This window comes from Astyanax mexicanus, chromosome 25, assembly GCF_023375975.1.
Source record: "Astyanax mexicanus isolate ESR-SI-001 chromosome 25, AstMex3_surface, whole genome shotgun sequence".
In the NCBI taxonomy this organism is placed as follows: domain Eukaryota; kingdom Metazoa; phylum Chordata; class Actinopteri; order Characiformes; family Acestrorhamphidae; genus Astyanax; species Astyanax mexicanus.
Window position 1 is genome coordinate 16,975,186 of NC_064432.1, and position 23,715 is coordinate 16,998,900.

Consider the following 23,715-nt stretch of genomic DNA (forward strand, 5'->3'; position numbering starts at 1 on the left):
TTCCATGTCACACACAACCAAGAACATTTCCAAATCTTTAACACATCACTTCATTCTCTAATTTACAACAGTTTCACAAAGCCGTAAACTCAGCAATAATTGAAAGCATGGAAGTCAAGCTGGATTATGCATTGGCTTATTTCAGACTCAGACACACCGCTCGTCATGCCCATTTTTCATTTGTTTCAGCTCAGCGCAGAAACACATCGGATTTCGTATCTGTAATTACAGAAATGAGATTTGACTGCAGAGAAAACCAGCTCTGCTGTGACATTTTGCCTGAGTGGAGATATGGATTAGAAAACGATTTATTTTAACAGTGCCAGACCTCTTATATGACACAGTCGGTGCGTCAGAAAAACGATCACGGCTTCAGTTAGCGGTAGCGTTCAGCACGTGTATAGATTGTGTTGTTCTGATAAGAATGGAAAATTATTCTAAATGCAGACGAAATGTCTGTACTCTGTCATTGGTTGTCTGTTAGGTGATTACTCCTTCAAAATGCTGTACAAAAAAGGCAAAGCACCTCTATGACTACACTAGATGCTAGACTTGGTGCTTTAAAAGCTTAAAAAGCTGTTATTGCTTTATAACTATTACAAGGCGAATTATCAATAAATGTCTATTTTCTGGTATATGTTCATACATAACGCACATCGGAATATAAGGCAACAAAAGCAACAAAAGTAAGGGACGCGGGTGTCGCCATGTTTCCTTTCTAATGGGGAAGCTGGGGTAAACAAAACTGTTTTTCTTAAAAAGTCAAATGAGTGCTGAAAGTCATGAAATCTACACAGATTTTTCTCCTGATAACTGTATATTTGGGTGCTAACCGCATAGGCAGCAGCACTAGCCGCGGTTAGCAGCGCTGAGCGGTAGTAAATGCCACCAGACAGCACTACATTGAGGAACCATGAGAGTTCCGGTAAGCCAGGGAGCGATCAGCTAGCAGTTTGTCTCATATAGCTTGTTTTAACATGGTAAACAGTCCTACAGGCTACAGTCCGATATACTCAACTCTGAAGTTAGAGGCTAATGCTAACACAGTTCAAGTCTGAAACGCCTTTATAACACTGAACTTCAGCAGAGTGGCTTTACTATTCCTTACAACCTGACTTTATACATAAGGCACACCAGATTATAAGGTGCATTCATTTTAGCTAAATTTCCTCATCAAGTCTTTACAAACACAAAAACAATAGTCTAAATAACATTTGATTTTGATTTACATAAACAATAGAACCTTTCTTAGTCTTACACAGAACAATGTTTAAACTGATACATCAGACTGATAGCCAGGTCTGATCAGCATTATCTGCAGTTTTATTGTTATCCACAGGGTTGAGAGCTGTTCACATTTGAACCAATACCAGTAGTGGTTAGAATAAAATACCCAAAGGCTACTTTTGTACTGTTTTCTCTTCACAATAACAAAACAAAGCAAAAAATCTTTGGTAAATCTTTGGTAAATGCAGGATGCTGGTAGAAGGGGCAGCCGGGCATGGTGCTTACTAACTCATGGTGCACCGCTGGCCCACTCTTAAAGCCAGAACTGTGGTTTATTACTGTAATTAGTGTCCATAAAGCAGTAAGAGTGTTCTGGTGTGTTTCAGTACTGCTGGTTCAGGTAGTGTGTTTTGTCTAAAACACCATCAGCTAGGTTAATAGCTGTTTCAGTCTGTTTTTTATAGTGTTGAAAAAAAAATCCTCCTTTATGAACCATGCTGCCTTGTGTGGACTCTTCTTTTTGCATGCCACAATACTGTACACTAATCTTAATATACAGTAATGAGTTTGGCAGTTCAGTAAACAGATTGTTAAGATACTGACCTGTTTCTTACTGACAGGATGTGTTAAAGCATTGTTATGCCAACATACATCTCCTGCCACCATCGCCACTGCACTTGCATTATCTTTTTTTCTTTGTTTTCATTTTTTCAGACCTAAGAATAAACTTATTTTCTGAAGAATGAAGGCCCACTGGTTTGGTGTGTGCACTGTGGACATTTAAGTATACTTCTAGCTGTACTTTTACTTGTATGGTTGCACAAATATTTGGTCATAAAGGGCATATAGCTATGTAAGTTACACTGAAAGTCTACCACATGTGCTTCTAAACACATTACGACATTATCTTTATTAGCTAAGTCTGTATGCATTTGCCAGCATGTCCAGAAAGCATGCTTTTCTTTCTTGTTGTCGCTAATGCTAACAGTAGCTAAATGTCAAAGCATGCAGCCTTGTAATTGTTGCTTTGGAGTAAAGAATGTGCGCTATAATGGATATTCACTTATCCATAAAGGAATCAGGTCAAAGGGTAAAAATATTAATATCAGGACTGTTATTTCTTCCCGAGCTCGTTTAACCTTTAATTGCAGCAGATTTCTGATACGCTCCACTTTATTATAGCAATAAAGGGTCAGCGCGCACACGCTCGCGCTCGCACAGACTGAGGTCACGATCAATTATTAAAACAATGGCCCATGCAGGTGAACGGGCATCCGTTTTAATTACACCCCACTGTGAGGGGAAGAAGGAAGTGATTGGTTCATAGACGGGGTAATGAGAGAGAGAACGAGTGAGCGAACCAGCGAGTGCAATTACAGGAAAATGGACGAGAAGAAAATGGTGAGAGGGAGGGAGGGGAGCTGGAATGGAGGTGGGAGTGATTGCTTCATTCCAGTTCGTCATATCTCGCTCCCTCTCTCTCTCTCTTTCTGTCTCTCTCACAGAAGTCCCTCTCTCTGCCCTCCGCCACTTTCCCTCCACCTTGCCCTTCTCCTCTATTTTACCTCTCTGTCTTAACCTCCCACTCCCTTCTCTCCCTCTCTCTCTGTATCTATCTTTCTTTATCACTCTGTCTGTACTCTGCCCTTCCACTCTATTCAACCTTCTTCTTAGTCTTGACCTCCGACCTCTCTCTCTCTCGTTTTCCTCACACAAGTCCCACTCCTTTCTCTGTCCTACCTCTCTTATCCCCTCCACTCTCTCTCCTCACATGAAGCACAAACCCCATGTCTTTATGTCCTACCTCCTCCATCTTCTATCTTCAATGCTCTCTCCCCCCTCTCTCTCTCTCTCTCTCTCTCTCTCTCTCTCTCTCTCTCTCTCTGTGTCTCGTCCTTCTGCACTATTCTATTCTATCCTCTTCTGTCCTGACCTCCCAGCCCCTCTCTCTCTCTATTTCTTTCTGTTCTGTACCTCACACAAGCCCCTACCTCTTTTTCTGTCCTTCCTCTCTTATCCTTTTCATTCTCTATCTATCTTTCTATCTTTCCTCACATTAAGCATGAACCCCACATCTTTGTGTTTACCTCCTCCATCTCCTATATTCTACCTCCTTCTCTCTCTCTTTCCCTCCCACCATCGTCCTTCTCTCACCTTCTTTCTCTCTCTCTCTCTCTCTGTCTCTCTCTCTCTCATTTCTAAGATCGCTCAGAAGTCGTGTCACTGTGTCTGCCCACGCGCACCATTACATTCCTAATGGTAAAGACGGCGGGGCAGGATTATTATTTATATGTATGTGACACTGCCGTCTTTTTCATATCCAGACACTTTATTTATCTCTAACAGTCAGAGCACATCTGCAGTATGAATGCAGCATGTCTTAAGGTTCACCAACTCGACATTTTCTACCATCAACCTTCACAATTTTAACAGTGAAAATTCACAATGTTCCAGGAAAGGAATCAAATGAACTAGCTAAAAAAAAATAAGTCAGAAGAAACAAACTAAAAAGAAAAACAATTCAATATATCTGATAAATGAACACTTTCAGGTTTGTCATTTTTCCTTAGATGGTTAAATCATTTAAAAATAGTATACGAGGGTATGTGAGAATTACAGGATATCTCACGATACAATATTAAAACGATACACTGCCCATGATAACAATGATATCACAATACTGAGATTCTGTGATACTTTATATATCACAGAACATTTTCTAAGATTCTTCACAGCATCTGTGTTACTGAAGAAGGTAAAATACTCCTAAATTAACAAATACCAGAAATAATAGATTTTTTGGTGTCAGTTTTTAATTGATTATAGTGCCACAACATGGAGTAATAAAGTAAATTAATTAAATCAAATTCAGGTTTTAAGTTTTAGGGAGTTTAGAGTGTTAGAGTGTTTCAATAAATACATTGGTATCTAATGCCATGTATTAAGAATGTAATGCAAATGAAAACAATTCAATATTTTGTCTCATACCTGCTGACAAACGGATGCTGTGTGTCAGTAGTATGCTTTTTCACTTTAGATCCATAAATGATATTTTTTTAGCATATTATAGTTTGAGGTTTTTTTGATCAATAGAATTATGTGACTGTAAATGTTGTATTTGTGAATTAATTGGTGTACTCTGATTTTACTACAAAGTATGGGCATGTATAAAAAAAAAAAAACTGTGGGGTATTCATAAAACACTATTTGTTTTTAGTATTGCCATAAACAACGACAAGTTTAACATTAGTTTCTGACTCATATCAACTTAAAGTGCTGGGCTTAAGATGAATGTGCATTTGTGTCAAATATGTCAACAGCAACCCAGAAGATTTTAACAGAAAGAGTGCTGTTAGTAAAAAACATATTTTCAATTATAAAACGTGTCAGAATTTGTCAGTAAGTTTGTGAAGCATCATCAGGAAAGATTTAGAAGTTTGAGTAATATTAATGCAGGCATCCATATAGCACTTGATGGGTTTGTTGGGTTTTCATAAAGCCTGTTTATTATTTTCAGGAAGAGAAAAATTGTCAAAAATGTCAGCTACTAAAAAATCACAGCCTTCCTGATCTCTTAAAAAAACATATTTCTACATGAACTGACCTAAATACACAAAAAAATCACAGCTTTATAATCATATATCCATCTATTTAACATTATATTAATGACTACCTGCAATCAGTGACTATACCTTTTCAGAACAGATACTCTAATGTGCTACTGCAACAGGGCAATGCTTGTCCTAATACTGTTGCCATCCTGAGAGCTTGCCTTATACACACAGATAGTAGTAAAACTGTGTTTTCAATTATGAAACATGTCAGAGAATCATGCATTTGTGTACCTTTCTTTTTTATACAGTTATTTTTTTTTAGAAAAAGAAACATGTAAGCCATTTTTACTTAACAATATTTCTGCGTATATAAAATCTCATGATCTCATAGTATCATGTTTTGCGTTCTCCAGTTATCATCACTGACTCTAAATGTCAGCACAAACAACAGGCATGGTGTGTGTGTAAACAATACTCAGGCATTCACATGGGTGAGAATGATATAATGGACTAATCAGATGAGTCACAGACAGCAAAATGTGCCTTACATAACTTTACTTAACTACTGAATGAATCATGTGCAACTGATATAAGTTACATATATCAGGGCATCTGTGTAGTATTTGGTAGAGCATTCTGTATGCAGAAGTGCAGAGCCTTATGAGGCATCATTAAAGCTGTAACACATCATTTTAAAATAAACACCCCCGGAGGATAATTCCTTATCTCTAAAATAAACACAGAGAGCATTCCATTAAAATAACTAAGTAAGCAATGATGGTTTTATTAACATATTGGATCGCAGTCGGGTGTCCGTGGCTTGCCTCTGTAAGCCTGAACAAAACATTGCTTTATTTACCAGTTAAATTCAACCATTTTTTCTACATAAACTGACCTAAATACACTTATTGATTTATATTTATATATTTATGTATCAACATTACATTACATTAATGTAAGGTCCTGCAAGCAGTGGCTCTGCCTATTTTAGAACAAATTCTTCAGTTTGAGCTTGCCATGAAGACACAGAAAATAAGCCATGGCCAGACACATACTGAGAAATCTGCAGTTATGAGAATATTCAAGCTGCAAGGAATAGATTATCATTAGCCACCATTAGGAACTAAAATCAACATATCTAAAAATGTTCCAACAGGTTTCATACATAGTTTCCACAATATTTCTATTACATGTTTTAGTATAGCCATGTTTCACATCATGTTTCAAATGCTGTGTCTATTACATTATTAAGTATGGGTGCTAATATGCTGGTAAGAAAGGCAAAGCAAAACTGTAAAGCATGAGGGAAGGTTGACCATGTTCTAGAGTTTAGCTGAATGTTACATTGCTAAAGGGAGGAATGGATTCAACTAAATACCAGCAAATTAAAACATTGCAGCATAATCAATAGAGGGATTACTGTCCTTAACATAAGAATGCCTTAGAATAACCCCTATTATTTATATTTTTTATTTGTTAGAGACAGGTAAAGAGTGTGAAGATCCTTTTAAAAAACAATTGATGAACAGATCACACCTTTTACATCATTATTCTGTTAAAACAATGCAGTTGTTTTAATTAAATTAAAAGAGGTTCTTCCACTTAAAGCCATTTTAATTTCGAAGAGCGTCACATTGTTTTCTCTCTCTTTTTTCTCCATCTGTCAGCACCTCTCTCTCTTTTCTCTCTGTCTTCCTCTTGCTCCCTTTCTTTTTTTTCTATGACTTCCTATTTTTTGTATCTCAAAAGGACAAATATTTCCTGCAGTCACAGTGGTAGTACATTGGTATTCAGCTCCTGCATTAGCCACCAGCCAAACGGTATCAGCACTCCACCAGCCCACATTCTGTCCATCTCCATCCACTCACACAAGAGAGAGAGAGCGAACGAGACAGAGCGAGAGAGTGAGAGAGATGAAAATGAGACAGATTAATGGAGAAATGGAGGAATGAACATGGATGGGGGAGCAGGACTGCCAGCTATGTTGGCAGCCAGCAGCTATAATGACATTAGTAACAGAACAAGTCTGAAAGGTAAGGGCAAAGCAGTTCATAGAGCGAGAGAGTAAGAGAGAGAAAGAGAGAGAGACTACAATGGGGGTGGGGACTGGCTGAAAGGCCAATACCTGCACAATTCAATACACTTAATTCCATGGAGCTTTAATGACAACATGCGAACCTTCTGCTTGCTATTCACACAAGTGTTGCAGTAAACCTGCTAATAGAGAGCACTGTATGTGCTCTGGACTGTTAATTTTTATGACACCACATGCACAGATGAGCACCAGCTTAATGAACGTGGTTGGCAAACATTTTCCAACGTGTATGTATTTTTAATTAAATAAAGAATAAAATTGATAGACAGTGAATGAACCAGTACAGCAGTGCCAATCATAAAGCATTAAAATGGTGTCGGTATCTCCAATGCAAACAGTGGTCGGGGAGTGTTAAATTAACCCCACAGGACCAACACAAGCAGGCATTAGCTTGGTGGTGTGTTTTGCTGGTCCAAGAGAATGAGACAGACACAGCAGTGCTGCTGGCTTTCTTAAACACCGTGTCAACAGACTGTCCACTCCATTAGACATTCCTACCTAGCTGATCTATGTTTGTCTAATGTAAAGTCAGAGACATAAGCTCATCTGTTGGTGCACAGTTGGTAATGGTCATTATTTAGTCTCTGGTAGTATCTGGTATTTTGCAAGTGACGCAATTATAAGACTCTAAAAGATAAAAAGAAAGGAAATAAGATGATGGATCGACAAGAGAGCAAAAGGAGAAGATAGATGGCACATAAGTTAAAGAACAAGGGAGCAAAAGGAAGAAATGTGGGAAGAGAGAAGAGAAGTTGGGGAAAGATAAACTAGTAGACTTACACAAACAACAGCCTTAGACAAGCGGTCAAAGAGATAGAAAGGAGGGCAGGCGAGCAACAATAAAGGCAAGAGTGTGAGGAGAATCTCAAGGGTGAATATTGGGCAGATAACAAAAAGCGGAGAAAAGACTGAAAAGAAAAAAGTTAAAGAGCAAACGAGAAAGAGAAAGGGCAGAGCTTTGCAGTTAGCAGATGCCACAAGAAATTGATGGAGAAAAAGGGAAAGCAAGCTACAATCGGGGTCAAAGATCCTCATAGGGAAATTGAATTGCATTCTGGGAAAGGAGGGAGAAAGCGATTTGGTGGGAATTGAAGGAAATTTGTTTTAGGGTAGAGCAAAATAAAAAGTTCAGCCTGGGTTCATCTGTCTAGAAATGTCGGCCGTGTGTTTTATGGGCCCTCTGAAAGGCCAGACTCTGACACAAAATGCCAAACCCATGACGAAATAACCAATCCAACAAAACGCACAGGCTAACTGCTTCTGACTACTGCTGGACAGATAACCTTATTCTGCTAAAGAACCTCCCATTACCAAGAAGACTCCACAGAAGGTTTCACAAATGCAAACAACAAACCCACTTTTTGACGTACATGAAAGAGCTTACTGATAAAGTCGTTAGTGTGAGGATTTGTTTAAGGACATGTTTGGTAGGATTCTTTGGAAAAACACCTTAAACTTATCAAACATTTTCAAATGTGTATTTCATCCCATAAAACTTATCAAACGTGTTTTTGAATTGGTAGGAACAGGCAAGAATACAGATAATTTCTCCTACTACCACTACAACCAATGTTTATTGGATCTGCCTGACCACTGGAGCTGCTACAACATTGATATCCAACAAAACTAGACAATGAATGAAGGAATGAATGAAGTTACAGGGGTTGGACAATGAAACTGAAACACCTGTAATTTTTGTGTGGGAGGTTTCATGGTTGAATTGGCGCAGCCTGGTGGCCAATCTTCATTAATTGCACATTGCACCAGTAAGAGCAGAGTGTGAAGGTTCAATTAGCAGGGTAAGAGCACAGTTTTGCTCAAAATATTGCAATGTACACAAAATTATGTATGACATACCAGAGTTCAAAAGAGGACAAGACAGCAAGTCTTTGTGATGCATCAAGAGCCACGGTATCCAGGGTAATGTCAGAATACCTCCAAAAAGGACAAACCACATCCAACAGGATTAACTGTGGATGCAAGTGGAAGCAAGCTGTCTGAAAGGGATGTTCGGGTGCTAACCCGGATTGTATCCAAAAAACATAAATCCACAGCTGCCCAAATCACGGCAGAATTCAATGTGCATCTCAACTGTCCTGTTTCCACCAGAACTGTCCGTCCGGACAATAAATTATTGTGGTCTAAAACCAGGTGTTTCAGTTTCATTGTCCAACCCCTGTACATTTCAATTTAGCACCTTACAAGAAACAAAAAAAAAGCTTTATAATCAATACACTTAGCATTCAACCAAAACACTGTAGAGCGAAGCAGCAATCAATTGCACACAACATAACTCTCAGCCAGAAATGGCCCTTCACTTGGAGAACTGCACCCAGACCCCAGTGCTAAGAGATAAATGTACTAACTACCAAACCTCCATGTTACTCAAGCCAGAATTCCACCCAAAGAGAGAGGCACCCTCCCAGTTCTTCCCAACAGCTAGGAAAAAAGGAAATCCTCTTACCTTCCTTGCAGTATTTCCCTCTGAAACGAGTGTGGGAGCAGTCGCAGTGCACTTCCCCGAACTGGACAACGCAGAATCCTCCATTCAGACAAGGGTTCTGTTTGGTACACAGGTACTCCAAGTCGCTCTGAATGCCTTGGCTGTTAAGCAGGGTAGGGGGCATCTCACCCACCTTCAGGTTGGAGATGAGGCCCATGAAAGGAGGCTCATACTTCACTGTGCTGGACGTCAGGGCAGACAGGCGAACATCAGGCGGAATCCCCCCAACAAAGAGATCACTGACGACGGCCATTTCCTTGCGCTTGGAGCGAACTTCGGCCACCTTGGTCTCACCGTCCACCATGAGCATAGTCTCCCGAAAGTTGCGGGTGAGGAGGACCATGTGCCAGCGGTCGTCATTGACACGGGTTTCCATCTGAATGCTAGCAGGCTCAGCGCAGTGGATGGCGAAGCGAAGCTGCAGGTGCCCTCCTGCAATTAGAAGCTCCAGGAAGTCGCAGTTCCCTCCATCGTCGAGGTACAGCACCAGAGCTTTGCTTATGTTGGTCTTTAGGCTGAAACTGAGCTCGCCAATTGAGCCTGCTTCCCAGCGGGCATAGCGGGCCCACTGACCTGTAGCTCCTCCAAACTCCAGGGTCCATGCTGAGAGAAAGCACCCGGCTAAAACTAAGGACCACAAGGGCCACTGTGATAATGAGCTTTCCTTTGTCATCCTACAAGTCCTGAAAGAGTCCAGACTAGCCAGACACAATGGCACTCTATGGGTTAAATTCTGCACCAAAAGGCAGCTTGCTTTCGGGGGTTCGTAGTGTGTTTATTTAGGTCAATTGTGATTGTGATGGCTGCCTAAACAGTGCGTGTTTCTTTCTCTAAAGCTTAGACTCGGTAATAGAGTCTAGTGAAGGACACTCCAAATGTCCAAGAGGCTTATTCCAAACGTTGCAGACTCTGCAGATTCTTCGCCTGTTTGCTTTTTCGCTCGACTTCCCCTCAACATCTATTTAATCTCACTTTCTGCTTCTCTCCCGGCTTTTTTCAGATTCTCTTCTTCGTTTCTCCATCAGTGGGTGCTGTCGAGACACGCAAGAGAGGGATGAAAAATGGTGACTGTGTTCTATATCTTTCTCCAACTTTGTTCGCGATTAGGTTCTTGACTGGTCCACTGTATCAGCAGCAAAGTCGAAGCACTCTATATTCTTCAAGTAAACGATGGGATGAAAAGGGAAGATAAACGAATGTATTCTTCCAAACACTTGAGGCAAGTCACAGTTATCTAGCATACTGTGGACAGCAGAATGAGTTCATGGTTCCTCGTATGGTTCTTTGTCACCTTGCCCCACTTTTCCCCTATTCCCTTCCTTTGTCCCCCCAGAGGAATTTTGCCATGAAAGATCTACTCCCCTTCTGATTGTTGCATTCTCCTGGCCTCCAGGCTCCTGCAAGACAAGAACAAATGAAGACTAATATCAGACATGTGCAGCATACCAACAAATCCATGAACAGGATGTAAAGCTTAGAAAAAAAGCTGTGTATTTATCGATATGGAAGTTTGCCTCTAGGAGGTGGCCTAAAAAAAAAAAAAAAACAGCTTTCATATCTCCAGCAATTGATCCGATTCATGTTTATAGCATAGGACATCCGAGGAGAAATGCAGACAGCCAAGCATTCAGCAGACAGCCAAGACCTTGCATGCCTATGGGGATGTACAGGCTCAAGAAAGAGCATTTTTTTTGTTCAGACAAACCTAGATGCATTTAAACACTTGGTTTACCCTTGGTAAAATTCATTTGAACAAAACAACCTCACCATGACCTGAGGGAGGAGGTGTTCACAGTCTGGTCCCAATTTTTAGCTAAACTGCTGTTCAGGAGCATTTTAACCTGATTAGTGCATTACCCAAATGCCACCTGAATATGCACTAATCAAAAAAGCATATTTTTTTCCCTGTATTTACTTGGGTTTGTACTGGTCTAAAAAGAAAGCATGTAAAAACACACCCTCAATTAGCACAGAAATGTATGGTAGCCTTGCTGAAAAGTGAAAATCTGCCACAAAGAATCCAACGACTTAATATGTCTTTCATAAATTACCTGGCAAAAGGAAATTAACCATTTCTTCAAACAGCAAATGCAGACAGCATCTAAATTAAAATGCGGGAACAGTTCAATTAGGTTTCTTATCCTCACTGTGATACCTTATCTCTGTTTTTATTTATGTCTTGCACTCGTAATCTGTCTTAGCATAAGGTAGGCCTATTTGTTACTGCTTATTCAAAAGAGCCTTGTTTCTCTATGTGAAATCTCATTTTAAACAAGGCAGAGACATTGCTGATGGAAACCGTGATCACTGCTCTTGACCTGGCGGCCTGCACTAATCCTTCTCATTATTCCTGAAGAGAGATTTAATTTCCTACACGGACAGTTCACAATTAAACACTCCATCCCTTCCTCAGCCCAATCTGTGACTCCATCCATCTCCTCCCCCCACCTCACCTGACGACTGGCTGGCTAACCAGCCCAGTCACTCATTTACTCATGCATTCATTAATGCAGTCAGTCAGTAATTCGGTTAGTTACTCACTCACTTACTCATTAGCTCAGTCATCTACTCAATTACTGACATTCAGTAAGACCCAGTCAGCTCAGTCAGTCACCTTTGCATACACTGATACCATCTGCTCTGGCACTTGTTTATTAATTCATTCATTCTTTCATTCAGTCACTCACTTACTCAGGTGTCGTTGCCAGTGGAGCTGAGAAAGTTTCTATTGCCACAGAAACTGAAACTCATTTTCAAGAGTCTGGAAGATATTGACTGATCCAGGCACATTGTAATGGATCAGGTATGTGCTCTTTACATTTTAATACATTTCTATGTTATTGTTTTAACCACAGTGTTTATAGCACCATCTGATATTCTCAAGCCATTATTACTGTTTATTAATGCCCAGCACTAAAGAGAAGGTAAATATAAAAGTTTAGTTAGTGCAATATTCCATTACATAATATCTAAAATGATATAAAACTATCCTCTAAACTATTCTACTATCAGTCCAGAGCGTTTAACACCACAGTCAGACACACAAAGTTATTTGGCTGCAGTGATTTAAACAATCTGGTAGTCAAATGATCAGATAGGTCAACCCTAGATCAACCCTACCCTGTGGTTCTGTATATCTATATATTGATCGAATATACAGATAGACCTGCCAACATCAAACATTAGGTCAACATGGCTTGCACATGCAGTCTGCAGGATCTCTGAGTGCTAAGCACAGTTCACAGAAGGAATGTCATGTTTTTAGTGCATACTATATATTATTATATATATGTATTCGTTGTTTTATTCAGATCTTCCTCTCTGGTTTAAAATTTCGAATACTGATTTGTCTAGACCACAAAGCAGTTTTTCATTTTGCTTCAGGCCATTTTAAATAAGCTTTGGCCCAGAGAAGACAGCGCTGTTTCTAGATGGTTTTGATAGTTCCCTTTTTTTCTTTGCTTGATACAGCTTTAATTTAAGTTTGTGGCTTACAGCACAGAGAACTGTGTTCACAGACATTGATTTCTGTAAGTGTTCCTGAGACCATGCAGTGATTCCCAGTGCTGAATCATGCCTGGTTTTAATGCAGTGCTATGGAGCCATTGTGGTCACTACCACGATGAACAAAAGGTCAGAAGATCTGGTACTATGATTTGAGATGAAATGCTGTAAAATGCCAGATCACCTTTGGTCTTCACTACAGCCCAATGTAAGGGTCCTGTACATATAAGGTCCCAAAAAAGTGGCCCTATGTTTTCTGAATGCTGATTCTAGTGCACTGTTCCAAAATGACAATATTCGTACACATACAGCTGTTTGCCTGACCCATCCCTAATTGTTAGGGGAAAACATGGGATGCTTTTTGAAGTGCTATCAACAACCTACAGCATGTTTTAGTCCCTGTTTATTGTAAATACTAAACTATACTGAAGACGAGTGTCACCCTCAGTGTGTGTCAGCAATTACTGTACATTCTACACAACCAGCACTGTAAACATGTGTACTCTGGAGGAAGTAAATGATTTCCATATCTGTTCACAAACATTAAATCACTCATAAACACCAATCACACTTCACTTGTGTGGAGTAATTCAGAAAAGTGAGTCACTTTTGATTTTCACAGGTGACTTGTCTCAGTTATAGTGGCAGGTGTTTCGCTTCATGACATGAATCAGAAAATCAGCTGTTGGAAAAGAAAGCGACATGATGGGGCGATAATCAGCCCATCGTACAGGGAGTATCTGGAATAATAAACCATCAGGTCTTTTATCTCTGAGTTAAACACCGGGGTCTGCCAGGGGTACAGTGTTTTCCCAACGGGTCAGCGAGTCACCAAGTTTGTTGATTATGTCTCCTCACGCGTATGAATCTGTAATGGGTACTTTGGGAAATGGCAGAGTTCTTAATCTACGGGTGCCTGGAGGGGTCACAGCCACGCAGTAAACTGTAAGCAGAGATGAAGAGGACTATGTGTGAAGTGCAGAAGCTCATTTCAAATTGTATTTAGAGTCATCAACAAAGAAATGGTTGCAAAAAGAGTTACATCTAATAGAAAGTGTAGAATTGCCACGCTATTCATTAGGAAGATAAAGGTTACCAGGAAAAATAAATGTTTAGACTAAATTTAGACTAATATGGGGAAATATTGGTCATATTTATTAAGTTACACATAAAAAATAGTTTAATATTCATGCAATTCCAGCAGATTTTTACGGTAGGGGTGGAGTGTTGATAGGGTGTCCAATAGCTTCCCACACATTTTCAATCAGGCATAGGCCATGTCATAGTATCTGCGTCTTCAAGGCAAGTTCTTGTGTTCACAGCAGTATGTGGATGAACATCGTCCTATTGGAACAGCACACCAGAGGAGAGTTAAAAGAGGAAAAAAAAAAGGTAGAGCCACTGGTTGCAGGACTGCACTAATGTAAGATGAGCTGTCAGATTGCCTGCAGAGAAAGGTGATCTAGCATGAAACGAAATTGCATCCCACATCATGACACCAGAGCATGGCAGCCCACCCACCATGTTTAATTTCTGACAGTTAATTCTTCCTGGGTGCTATTTATTTTTTATTTTTATTTGATGAGTGTATGTGTGTGAGTGGTATATGTTGTATATGTGCAAATCCCCAAGGTATGGAAATGTATTCATGCTTCTGTCATTAGAGTGAGTGTGTATGGGAAGGAATCTGTGTGGGCTGAAAATACTATGAATGCCAAAGGAAACAGAGTAAACAGGCATGTGCCAGGCATGGTGTGTGTTTGTCTGTGTGTGTGCACTGAAAGTCATGCTGAGAAGAGCCATAATGATATTTTCAATCTCAAGGACACCAGGCTGCATAACAAGCCATATGTGTCAAACAGCAGAGCCAAAGGGGGTGAGTGTGTGTGTTCATGTGTGTGTGTGTGTGTGTGTGTGTGTGCATGTGTATTAGTGTGGAAAAGTGTTAGGAAAAAAGAAATGCAACATGGGAAAACTGTACATTTGACTGTGACAGAGAATACAAACAGCAGGGCCTGTATTTACTTGAATGCACATAATGTCCAAAAGTTTGTAGACACCTGCTCCTCCAGAAATGTCCTTATTTCCCAGATGACACTTAGACTAGCTAAATGCATAGTTTCATATGGGTGTCCACTAACATTTGGATGTACTACATTAAAACAAGGCTCCTTTATAAAGGCTCCTTTAATAAAGTAACGGTTATTAATTAGGTTATAAACCAATAATAAGCAGTAACAACACATTAAAAGGAAGGGCAACAGTGACCTTTCGTGCACCAAAAAGTAATTCCACATTTATTCATACTGTTAAACTCCAAATTTTACTAGATGCAACATTTCTGGTACTAATTGTTATTTCTCATAACATATTAAATGTTGAAACTGACTTTTTATATAATTTTATTACATATGTTAAAAGTAATTGTCACTGGTATATATATATATATATATATATATATATATATATATATATATATATATATATATATATATATATATATATATATATATATTATCTTCAAAAATTAAAATAAAAAAATTAAGTGATGTTGGCAGTCTGAGTCTGAGAGTCTTTCTGGGTGGGTAGATAGCACTCTATCCCCTTATTACTACCAGTATGATGCTGGCCTACACAGGTGTCTGTTGGCTGCTGTATCAGAGCTGGGGATCTGGCTCTTTCCTCTGAGTGACTTCATATGTATCTGAGGACGTATGCACATGTCTTGACCCTAATAGTGGCAGGGATTTTGTGGGCAGTGTTAGGAGGAGTCCTAGTTAGTGGGAGGGTAAATTGGCTTAGCTAAATTGGATAGAAAATTAAGTAAATAAGAGTTTTATTTGAAATAAATAAAGTTGCCAGTTCCATGCCTGAACATTTTTTGGGTGTCACTGAGAACGGAGGCACTTTTTAGTGAGTGTTTGGCAATAGAGATGGCTGCAGTTTCACAAGCAGGTTTATTGTTACCTCACCCTCCCAATCACCCTCTCTCCTTTTTTTCTCCAATTAAATGACTGCAGTCAAGCAATTCCTAGACATACTTACAACCTGATTATTATTATTTTGGTCCCAGCAACAGCCTGCAATGCTACCTTCTTTCCAAAACTACAAATTTCACTGATACTTTGGACACCATATGCCTTAAGGTTTGTGGACAATTCTTCTAATGAATGTATTCAGCTACTTCAACTGCACTTATTGCTGACAAATATGTGTGAATGCACATAAACCATTTGGCTTAAGATACATCAGAATCATATCAAAAGCCAACATTGCAGCTAACATTTACATTAACATTAACATTCAATCTGTGAAGTTTTCCGGGATGTTCTTAGCACGTTTTAGTCAAATTAACTTTGTAAATGTTCTGATAATGTTGCTGAAACACTTTTATATTCTTAGTTTTGCCAGTGTTACTTTTAACGTTTCCATAATGTTACAATTAATTTAGGTGGGAACGTTATGTGAGAAACTTTTTAATAACATTGTGATACATATATAGTGAAAGAGAAATGGCAAGCATCAAGGGAATGCTATCATTGGTTAAATTTACCAAAAAATAATTACAAAACTGATGAACCAATGAGTCAGCAGTCCTGTTTTCACAATTTTTGCTCGTGCAGTAAGCCATCATAAGTAATCAAGTTAAAATGTTATTTTAATCACAATACTGATTTGCGTTCATATTGGCCAGCACTAGCTTAAAACACACCAGAGCAAAAGGCCAGGTTTACTGGTGTTTTAGGTGTATTAAAGCTGCAAACGTTGCTGGACTCTGGCCCTCAGTTCTTCACGCCTGTCCTAAAGGATAAACTGCCCCAGGTTATTTTCCAATAAAGAAAAATGTATGTTTTGTTTACACCACTTTACTCCATCTTCAGCCATGAGATGAGTCCAAAATGTGGAGGTATATGGGTGCTGCTCGTTCTAAAGATACCATCTTCACATTTTATTGTACACACTGCCTAGGAGGACATGCACACACACACACACACACACACACACACACGCTCAAAGGCCCAGCAGAAACGGAGCTATAAATCTTGACAGAGTTGAGGCCAGACAGCGTCTCATCTGTCCAAGGCTGGCTGCTGCTGCTGCTGCTGCTGTGAGATAATTAACCAGGAGAAGCCCAAAGACACACTCAATATCGCTCGCCCTTAAAACGGTGTGTGTGTGTGTGTGTGTGTGTGTGTGTATGTGTGTGTATGTGTGACAGAAGGATCTTGATGAGCTCTTTTAAATGAATCGATCCTCTCAGGAGAAACTGGTTGTGCGCTTTGTTGCCTTCTGATTAATTCTCAGCAACTACACACATCCTGTTGTTCTCCTCTCACGCTCTCGCACACACTCATCCCTCTCTACACCCCTTCTGCTCGTTCATCTTTTCAACCAGGAGCACCCTCACTGACTCTCTCTCTTTCACTCTCTCTTTTTCTCTGTGTTTTCAATACACCATTGCCCTCTATTCTTTTTTCTTTTGAATACCCTCAACTCTCTACCGCACCATCTAAAAGACATTGCACATAAACTTGACATCAGAAACACCTCTGACAGACAGAGGCTGAATTTAGGTGGAAGGAAGACCTCAACATTGTACAGACCTTTAATTTTGTTTAAAGATAAAATAAAGTTGCCATTAAAACTTTAAAAACTGTACAAACATTGATAATGAAAATGAGTTGAACCTAATGCTGTGCAGATGTTGAATTTGGGTTGAAAATGGGCTGATAAAATGTTTTATTGGGTTACGTCAAAATCCAACATGGTATATATTGGATGGATGTCAAAACCAAATGTTAATTAGATAAATATGTTAATTGATAGATAAATGTTGATTGAAAATTGGGTTGTTGTTCAAAATTTAACATTTGTACAATTGCTGAAGTTTAGCTGAAAATAAAAACTAGGTTCACAACAAAACCCACTGTTGAACAGATGTTTAAACCTTACTTAAAAATAAGCATCAGATTGTCATTACATTCCAATGCTGTACAGACCAACATTTTACAGATGTTGAGTTTGAGAAATCAATGTCACATTTATTAACTAACAACGTCAGACATAAACCACAAAAGGTTAGATGTACCATACATTTTGGTTGAAAACAAAATATCATTTACATCCAAAACCAACATTGTTTTGACATCCAGAACCGAAAAGATATATGTATATACACTGAATTTTAGTTGGAAATCAAAGTCACATATATGACACAAATGTTAACATAAAGCTCCAATGTTAGGCTGATGTTGAATTTTGGTTTATAAACATCATGATATTAGCAGACATTGGATTTGGTCACCAGACGCCACAAGTAACTGTTACTGTATGTTACAACATCCCGTATGGTAATATGTTTTGAAGATGGATTTTGTATTTTTAACATAAAAATGTAAAACCAACAAAACATTTTAAAAACAGCTGTCTTACGTCAATCTGACGTTGGCTTAGACATTAGTCATAATATCGTATTTTGGTCAAATGCGTCACAACCTACATTCAACCAGATAATAATGTCTATTAGCATTCGGTGGCGAGCTGGGTTCTTTCTATTCATCTTTGTATCAGTCTCTCATTATTTATCCCTCTCTCTCTCTCTCTCTCTCTCGGTTCCCTTGTTCTCTTTCTGTCTTTCCATATCTTTCTCGGTCTGTCATACTAAAAGCAGCTATTTTAAGACAGGCACAGCACAGAGAAGAAATCAACAGAACACTCCCTCACACACACACACACACACACACACACACACACGCAAACATCCCGCATTCAACCTATCAAGCACACAGAGACAGGAAGAAGCTGTGAGAGAGGAACTCCTGCAGTGAGGATCTAATCAGCAGCCACCAATCAGAAACATTAAAACACACACACACACACACAGATTATGAAACAGTTGACTTCTGTTTTTGTCTTAAAACGCATTACTTCACACCATTTCACAGACAGAAGAAAAGGATGAGCCAGCATTATATAAAAGAGAGAGAGGGACAGACATACGGATAAAGGAAGAGAAAAAGAAAGAACAGACTAAAGGACAGAGATGGTGAATAGAGGGTACGAGAACTCCTCAAATCCACATCACTGGTTTTATTCCTGCTGTTTGTCTCTCTGGGATGAAATGAGAGAAACTGTAGGTAAAAGCACAGGCAGGGTACAGAACGTGCTTTGACGGGACATTCAGATCTCATAGCGTGCATTAAACTGCATAAGACTGCAGTTAATAATGCAGTCTCCTCGCACTGTTACATAATGTTAAAAGGGGGTGTAAAGTTTGATATCATGGCTTGTACATTATAGCATGTACTTCACGATTTGTATGGTGTTAAAGAAATCAAACAAATGCCTCCCTAGCCAACACTACAGGACATTTTCACCTAGTTGTTAATGGTGGTTAGTCATCAAACTCCCCTCACTACACCACCTGTCCTGAATGAAACACCACACCCAGCCAAATGAGGATGACAGCAAAATCATTTGTTATGCAAGATGTAATGCCTTCTGCTCAGAAAAAGCTAAATAAAAAAAGTGGATACAGATAAAACCATGGGTTATACTGTATGTCCCTAACACAAGATTTAAAGTTTGTACAGTAAATAACTACAAGGAGATCTAAGGGTTAGAGATTATATTATAAACCTCATACACTACAGGATCATCTGGGAAGTGATCCCACAGGATCATCTTCTTAAAATAAGGACGCTCTTTGGGATTCTCAGGAAGAGCAATTTGGCCTAAAATCGTCTGATTATTATGCAGTGTGGCCAGACATGATGTTCCTACAACATCTCTAAACAGTCAAATATCGGGCCTTTAACAGTGTATTGTGATATTTGTTATCGAAATATTAGCAGCATATTTCTTCATTTCTGTTTAGCAGCAAAGTCATTTAGACATTACAATTTTTTATTTTAATTTTTTTTTTTCCATTTGCACTTGCCCAATAGCTTATCCACGATTTTGTCATTACTTATATATGGCTAAGTTACAAAGTATAGGCCTCTGTGAGGCCAATATTATGATAATGATCAACCCACTATATACTGTATTGTGCAGCCTGACTGTGAAACCTGTAATACTCTTAGAGTGTCTAAAAGAAGAAGAAATGCGATGCTGCTTTTCCTTCTGAGAGAAAAATGACATCTCAATCTGTGATGAATGCTGGAGGAGGACAGTGATGGTGAAACAGTCTGACAGTTTGCATAACAGCTCGGCGGTCTATGCTGAATCGACTCAGGGTAACTTTTGGAGAAATATAAGCAATAAGAAGTGTGTTGCTACATGACCTTAGCACTGAAAGCACTGAAATACAATGAGGACAAATGCATTTGATAAAAAAGCAAATATGGCGAGTTGTGGTCAGTGGTCTGTTTTGAAGTGTCCATTTACAAAATGGAGCAGTATATTGGGTGTCTCATAGTGGACAGTGAGTGGACACAGTGTTTAAAAACTCCAGCAGCACTGCTGTGTCTAATCCTCCTCTTGTACCAGCAAAATACACACTAACACATGACCACCATGTCAGTGTAGTCACTGCAGTGCTGAGAATGATCCAGCACCCTGACTAAAACTGACTACTGAAGAACATGGTGAAAGGAGTGTAATAAAGTATGCAGAGAAACACATACAGCACTACAGTCTGTGATTGCAGTGTATAGCTGCAAAGTTTCTCTATATGCTCTGTGGAATTAAATATAAACAGTCATGCCATAATGTCCATCGGTCCATAGTATAATAGGTAGAATAGGGTAGTAAAGGTTAGCATAAGGTATTATTATTTATCAGTTTGGTTTTTCATCCATACAGTTCACTGCATGCCAAGTGATAAGGATAATACTAATGAAGCGGTGGGTCAAATACTAAGTGCAGTTTTCTTTTCTCTTTTTTTTTCTGCAATTTGCAAAGCCATGGTCAACAGAAAAACAGCCAGGAACCAATGCAAGTCCCTACTGGGGCATTCTATCCATTCAATCTTGTTTGCAAACTCAAACCAAAGCTAAACATCATGACAAGACACTGTGCATTGTCAACACCTCTTTAGGTACTTCTTCAGTACCTTCAGTATGTTACATTATCACCACCCAAACTTAGAGCCAGACAAATGTGGTAAAGTGTAAGTCAGCTGCAAGTCTTGCTTCAATCAGAAACCTCAGCCTGCCGCCAGCGATGTAGAAATAGTTTATTGTTTCCCTTACGCTTCAACTCCCTTTCCTTTTCTGGCCATCGTCTTCGGTCCCCTTGGCATGACTCATCTCGTACAGAAGGGCTAGTTGGAGGCAGGGGGTTGGGAGAAAAGAAACAAAGGAGGGGCTGGAAGCAGGAATTTGAGGAGGAGGACTAATATTATTCCAACTGTGTGGAAGACGGACTGAAATGGGCTTTCGCATCTAACGGCGAAGTACGCAATCTTCCGAAGCCAAAACAATTTACGGCAGTAGATTGGTGTTATAAATGCGCACCGAGGATCAAACAGCGTCTTCTGTGTGTGTCCTGAATAGTCAATTTCCGACAAAACATATTTCTCGTCTGATTTATCAAGTCTCTGACCCAACATGAGCACTCATGCTAATGTTTTAGCCAGAATATGGGCATGTTATAGCAAATACTATGAGAAAATGAAAGAGGTTAAAATTAGATAGATAGATAAAAGCAGATACATAACAATAGAATAGCAAAAAAGGCTGCCATATTGTGAAATATGCAACTAAATTATTACTTAACAGAAAGGGCGCAACATATGTCCTGCAGGGTAATTAATTATAAGATCTATTATTATTTAGTTTTAAAAATAAAAAAAATGTACACAGTAAAACATTCAAGTGCATAAAATCTGTCACAGCTTACCACGAGAGCTAAGAATAGATTTTTTTTGGTTCCATAAGGAACCAGTCTGTGAGTTTTCTGCGCACGGATAACCTTTTAAAAGCTTGCAGACATCAGCTAAAAAATGGTGGTGTATGTAGTTGTCTAAAACAAAAAGGGTGGCCTTACTGCTTTTGAGAAAGAACTAGTCTTTTGCACTCCAGAATAAGTTCCTGTACTCTAAACCCTTGCAGAAAAAGTACTTATGATATTCTGGACTTGATGTCTTAAAAAGACAGCCTGGTCTTACTGGAACTAGAGCTCACAGAGCTCAAAGAGACTGCCCAGAGTCTGCCAGGAAGTCTGAGAGATGGAGAACAAAGCTCTGAAGCTGTTCTCCTCTCTGATGAAGGACTTGGCACAGAAAGCTATAGGCATTTCAAGAAGCTGCCCTCTCAGGCCCACATAGCTTTGCAGATCTCATCCACACCACCACAGCAAGATGCAGCAGTCAGGACGTAAGACCTAGAAAAATAAAGGCTACAAAGGCCAAACAAGAAAACATGAAATTTGAGATCTTTCACCAACAGACCAGCAAAAAGATGCCCAGCACATGACAGCCATGACAACAATTTACCGTCCTTATCACCATCAATGCCCACAAGAAACGTGGCCATAACTTGCTAGCTAACCCACAGCCTATTATAGTGCATACATTATAGGACACAAATGATGCCCTCAATCTAAAAGAATTATCTCTACTCTGCTTCCACACCAGGACATGCTATTCCACCATCAGTCTGGTACATGTACTAAAGGCTCATGAGGAAAAAAATAAATAGACCCAGTTTTATATGCAATTATCCGTTCCCTAAGAACATGTTCCTGGAAGGATGTTTTCTATTGACTTTAAATTAAAGAGTAAACACCCAGAATGCCTTGAGCTTACAAACAATGATGACATTTCAATACTGTTAGAGAATCAGAGTAGAGATGAGCTGCTTACCCAATGTCCCTCAGGTTATAGTGAAAATCAGTCCCGCCCTCCTCTAAATCTAAAATAAACTAATATAAAATAAATAAAATAAAACAGAGACTCTGCTGAATGAAGTACTGGTATGATAAAAGAGGGTAGCATATGGAGAACTGGGTTGTGTAGGGGAAAACAGAAATTACATGGTAATATAGGGGAGAATAGAAAGTATATTGTAGTAGAGGGGAGAATGGAATATATAGTACAGTGTAGGGAAATATATGGATGGGACAGTACAGGGAAGTATACAATAGCAGAGTGTAAGGGGTATAAGTTAATACAGAGCCGTATAGGGAGTTTAGCGAGTATAAGATGTATAGGTAGTATAACCTTTTAAGAAGTATAAGGAGTATAGTTGAGTATATGTTTGAATAGTAAGAACACTATACAGTACTTTTTATAGGGAATATAGGATATTATAGGGTGGTATAAGGGTGTATAGGGAGTGTATGTTGGTATAAGGGAATATGGAGTTTTATATGGAGTATAGGTTAGGATAGGGGAAATATGGAACTACATAGCAGTATAGGGGAGTATAGCTTAGAATCTATGAGGAAATCTATGTTAATATAGAGGAGAATAGAGTAGTATATGGAGCACATGTTTGTACAGGGGGAATAGAGAAGTACAGTGTAGTATAAGGGAGTATAGTGACTATAGGATAGTATAGGAGCAAAAGGATAGAAGAGGAAAGTATAAGGGAGCATAAGGTGTATAGGGAAGTATGTGGTAGTATAGAGAGTTTAAGGCAGTATGGGGCGGTTTGAGTGCGTATAGGATAGGGTTTAGGGTAAAAAAAAAAGATCATCCATCTGTATGACAGAAATGTGCATTACAGAAATCACATTTAGCTTCAATACAATGTGGCAAAAATAATGGGATACAAAAAAATTCCTATCCTCTGAGTTTTGACATTTCAGTGTTTATGCATTACAAATCAGTACTATTACCTGCACCATGCTAGTGTTGTGATAACCCACACGTTCAGCCTTTAGTA

At 39.1% G+C, this 23,715-nt stretch overlaps 1 protein-coding gene across 15 annotated transcripts in view; it reads right to left on the bottom strand.

The window, feature by feature from the left end:
• The window catches only part of LOC103040758 (neurexin-2), an 848,474-nt gene that overhangs the window by 736,587 nt on the left and 88,172 nt on the right, over nucleotides 1-23,715 (bottom strand). For all 15 annotated transcript variants that reach the window (XM_022681896.2, XM_022681890.2, XM_022681895.2 and 12 more), the window contains exon 2: nucleotides 9,341-10,776. In XM_022681896.2, the coding sequence (XP_022537617.1) occupies nucleotides 9,341-10,052 (712 nt within the window). In that variant the 5' untranslated portion in view covers nucleotides 10,053-10,776. The remainder of the gene's footprint in view (nucleotides 1-9,340; nucleotides 10,777-23,715) is intronic.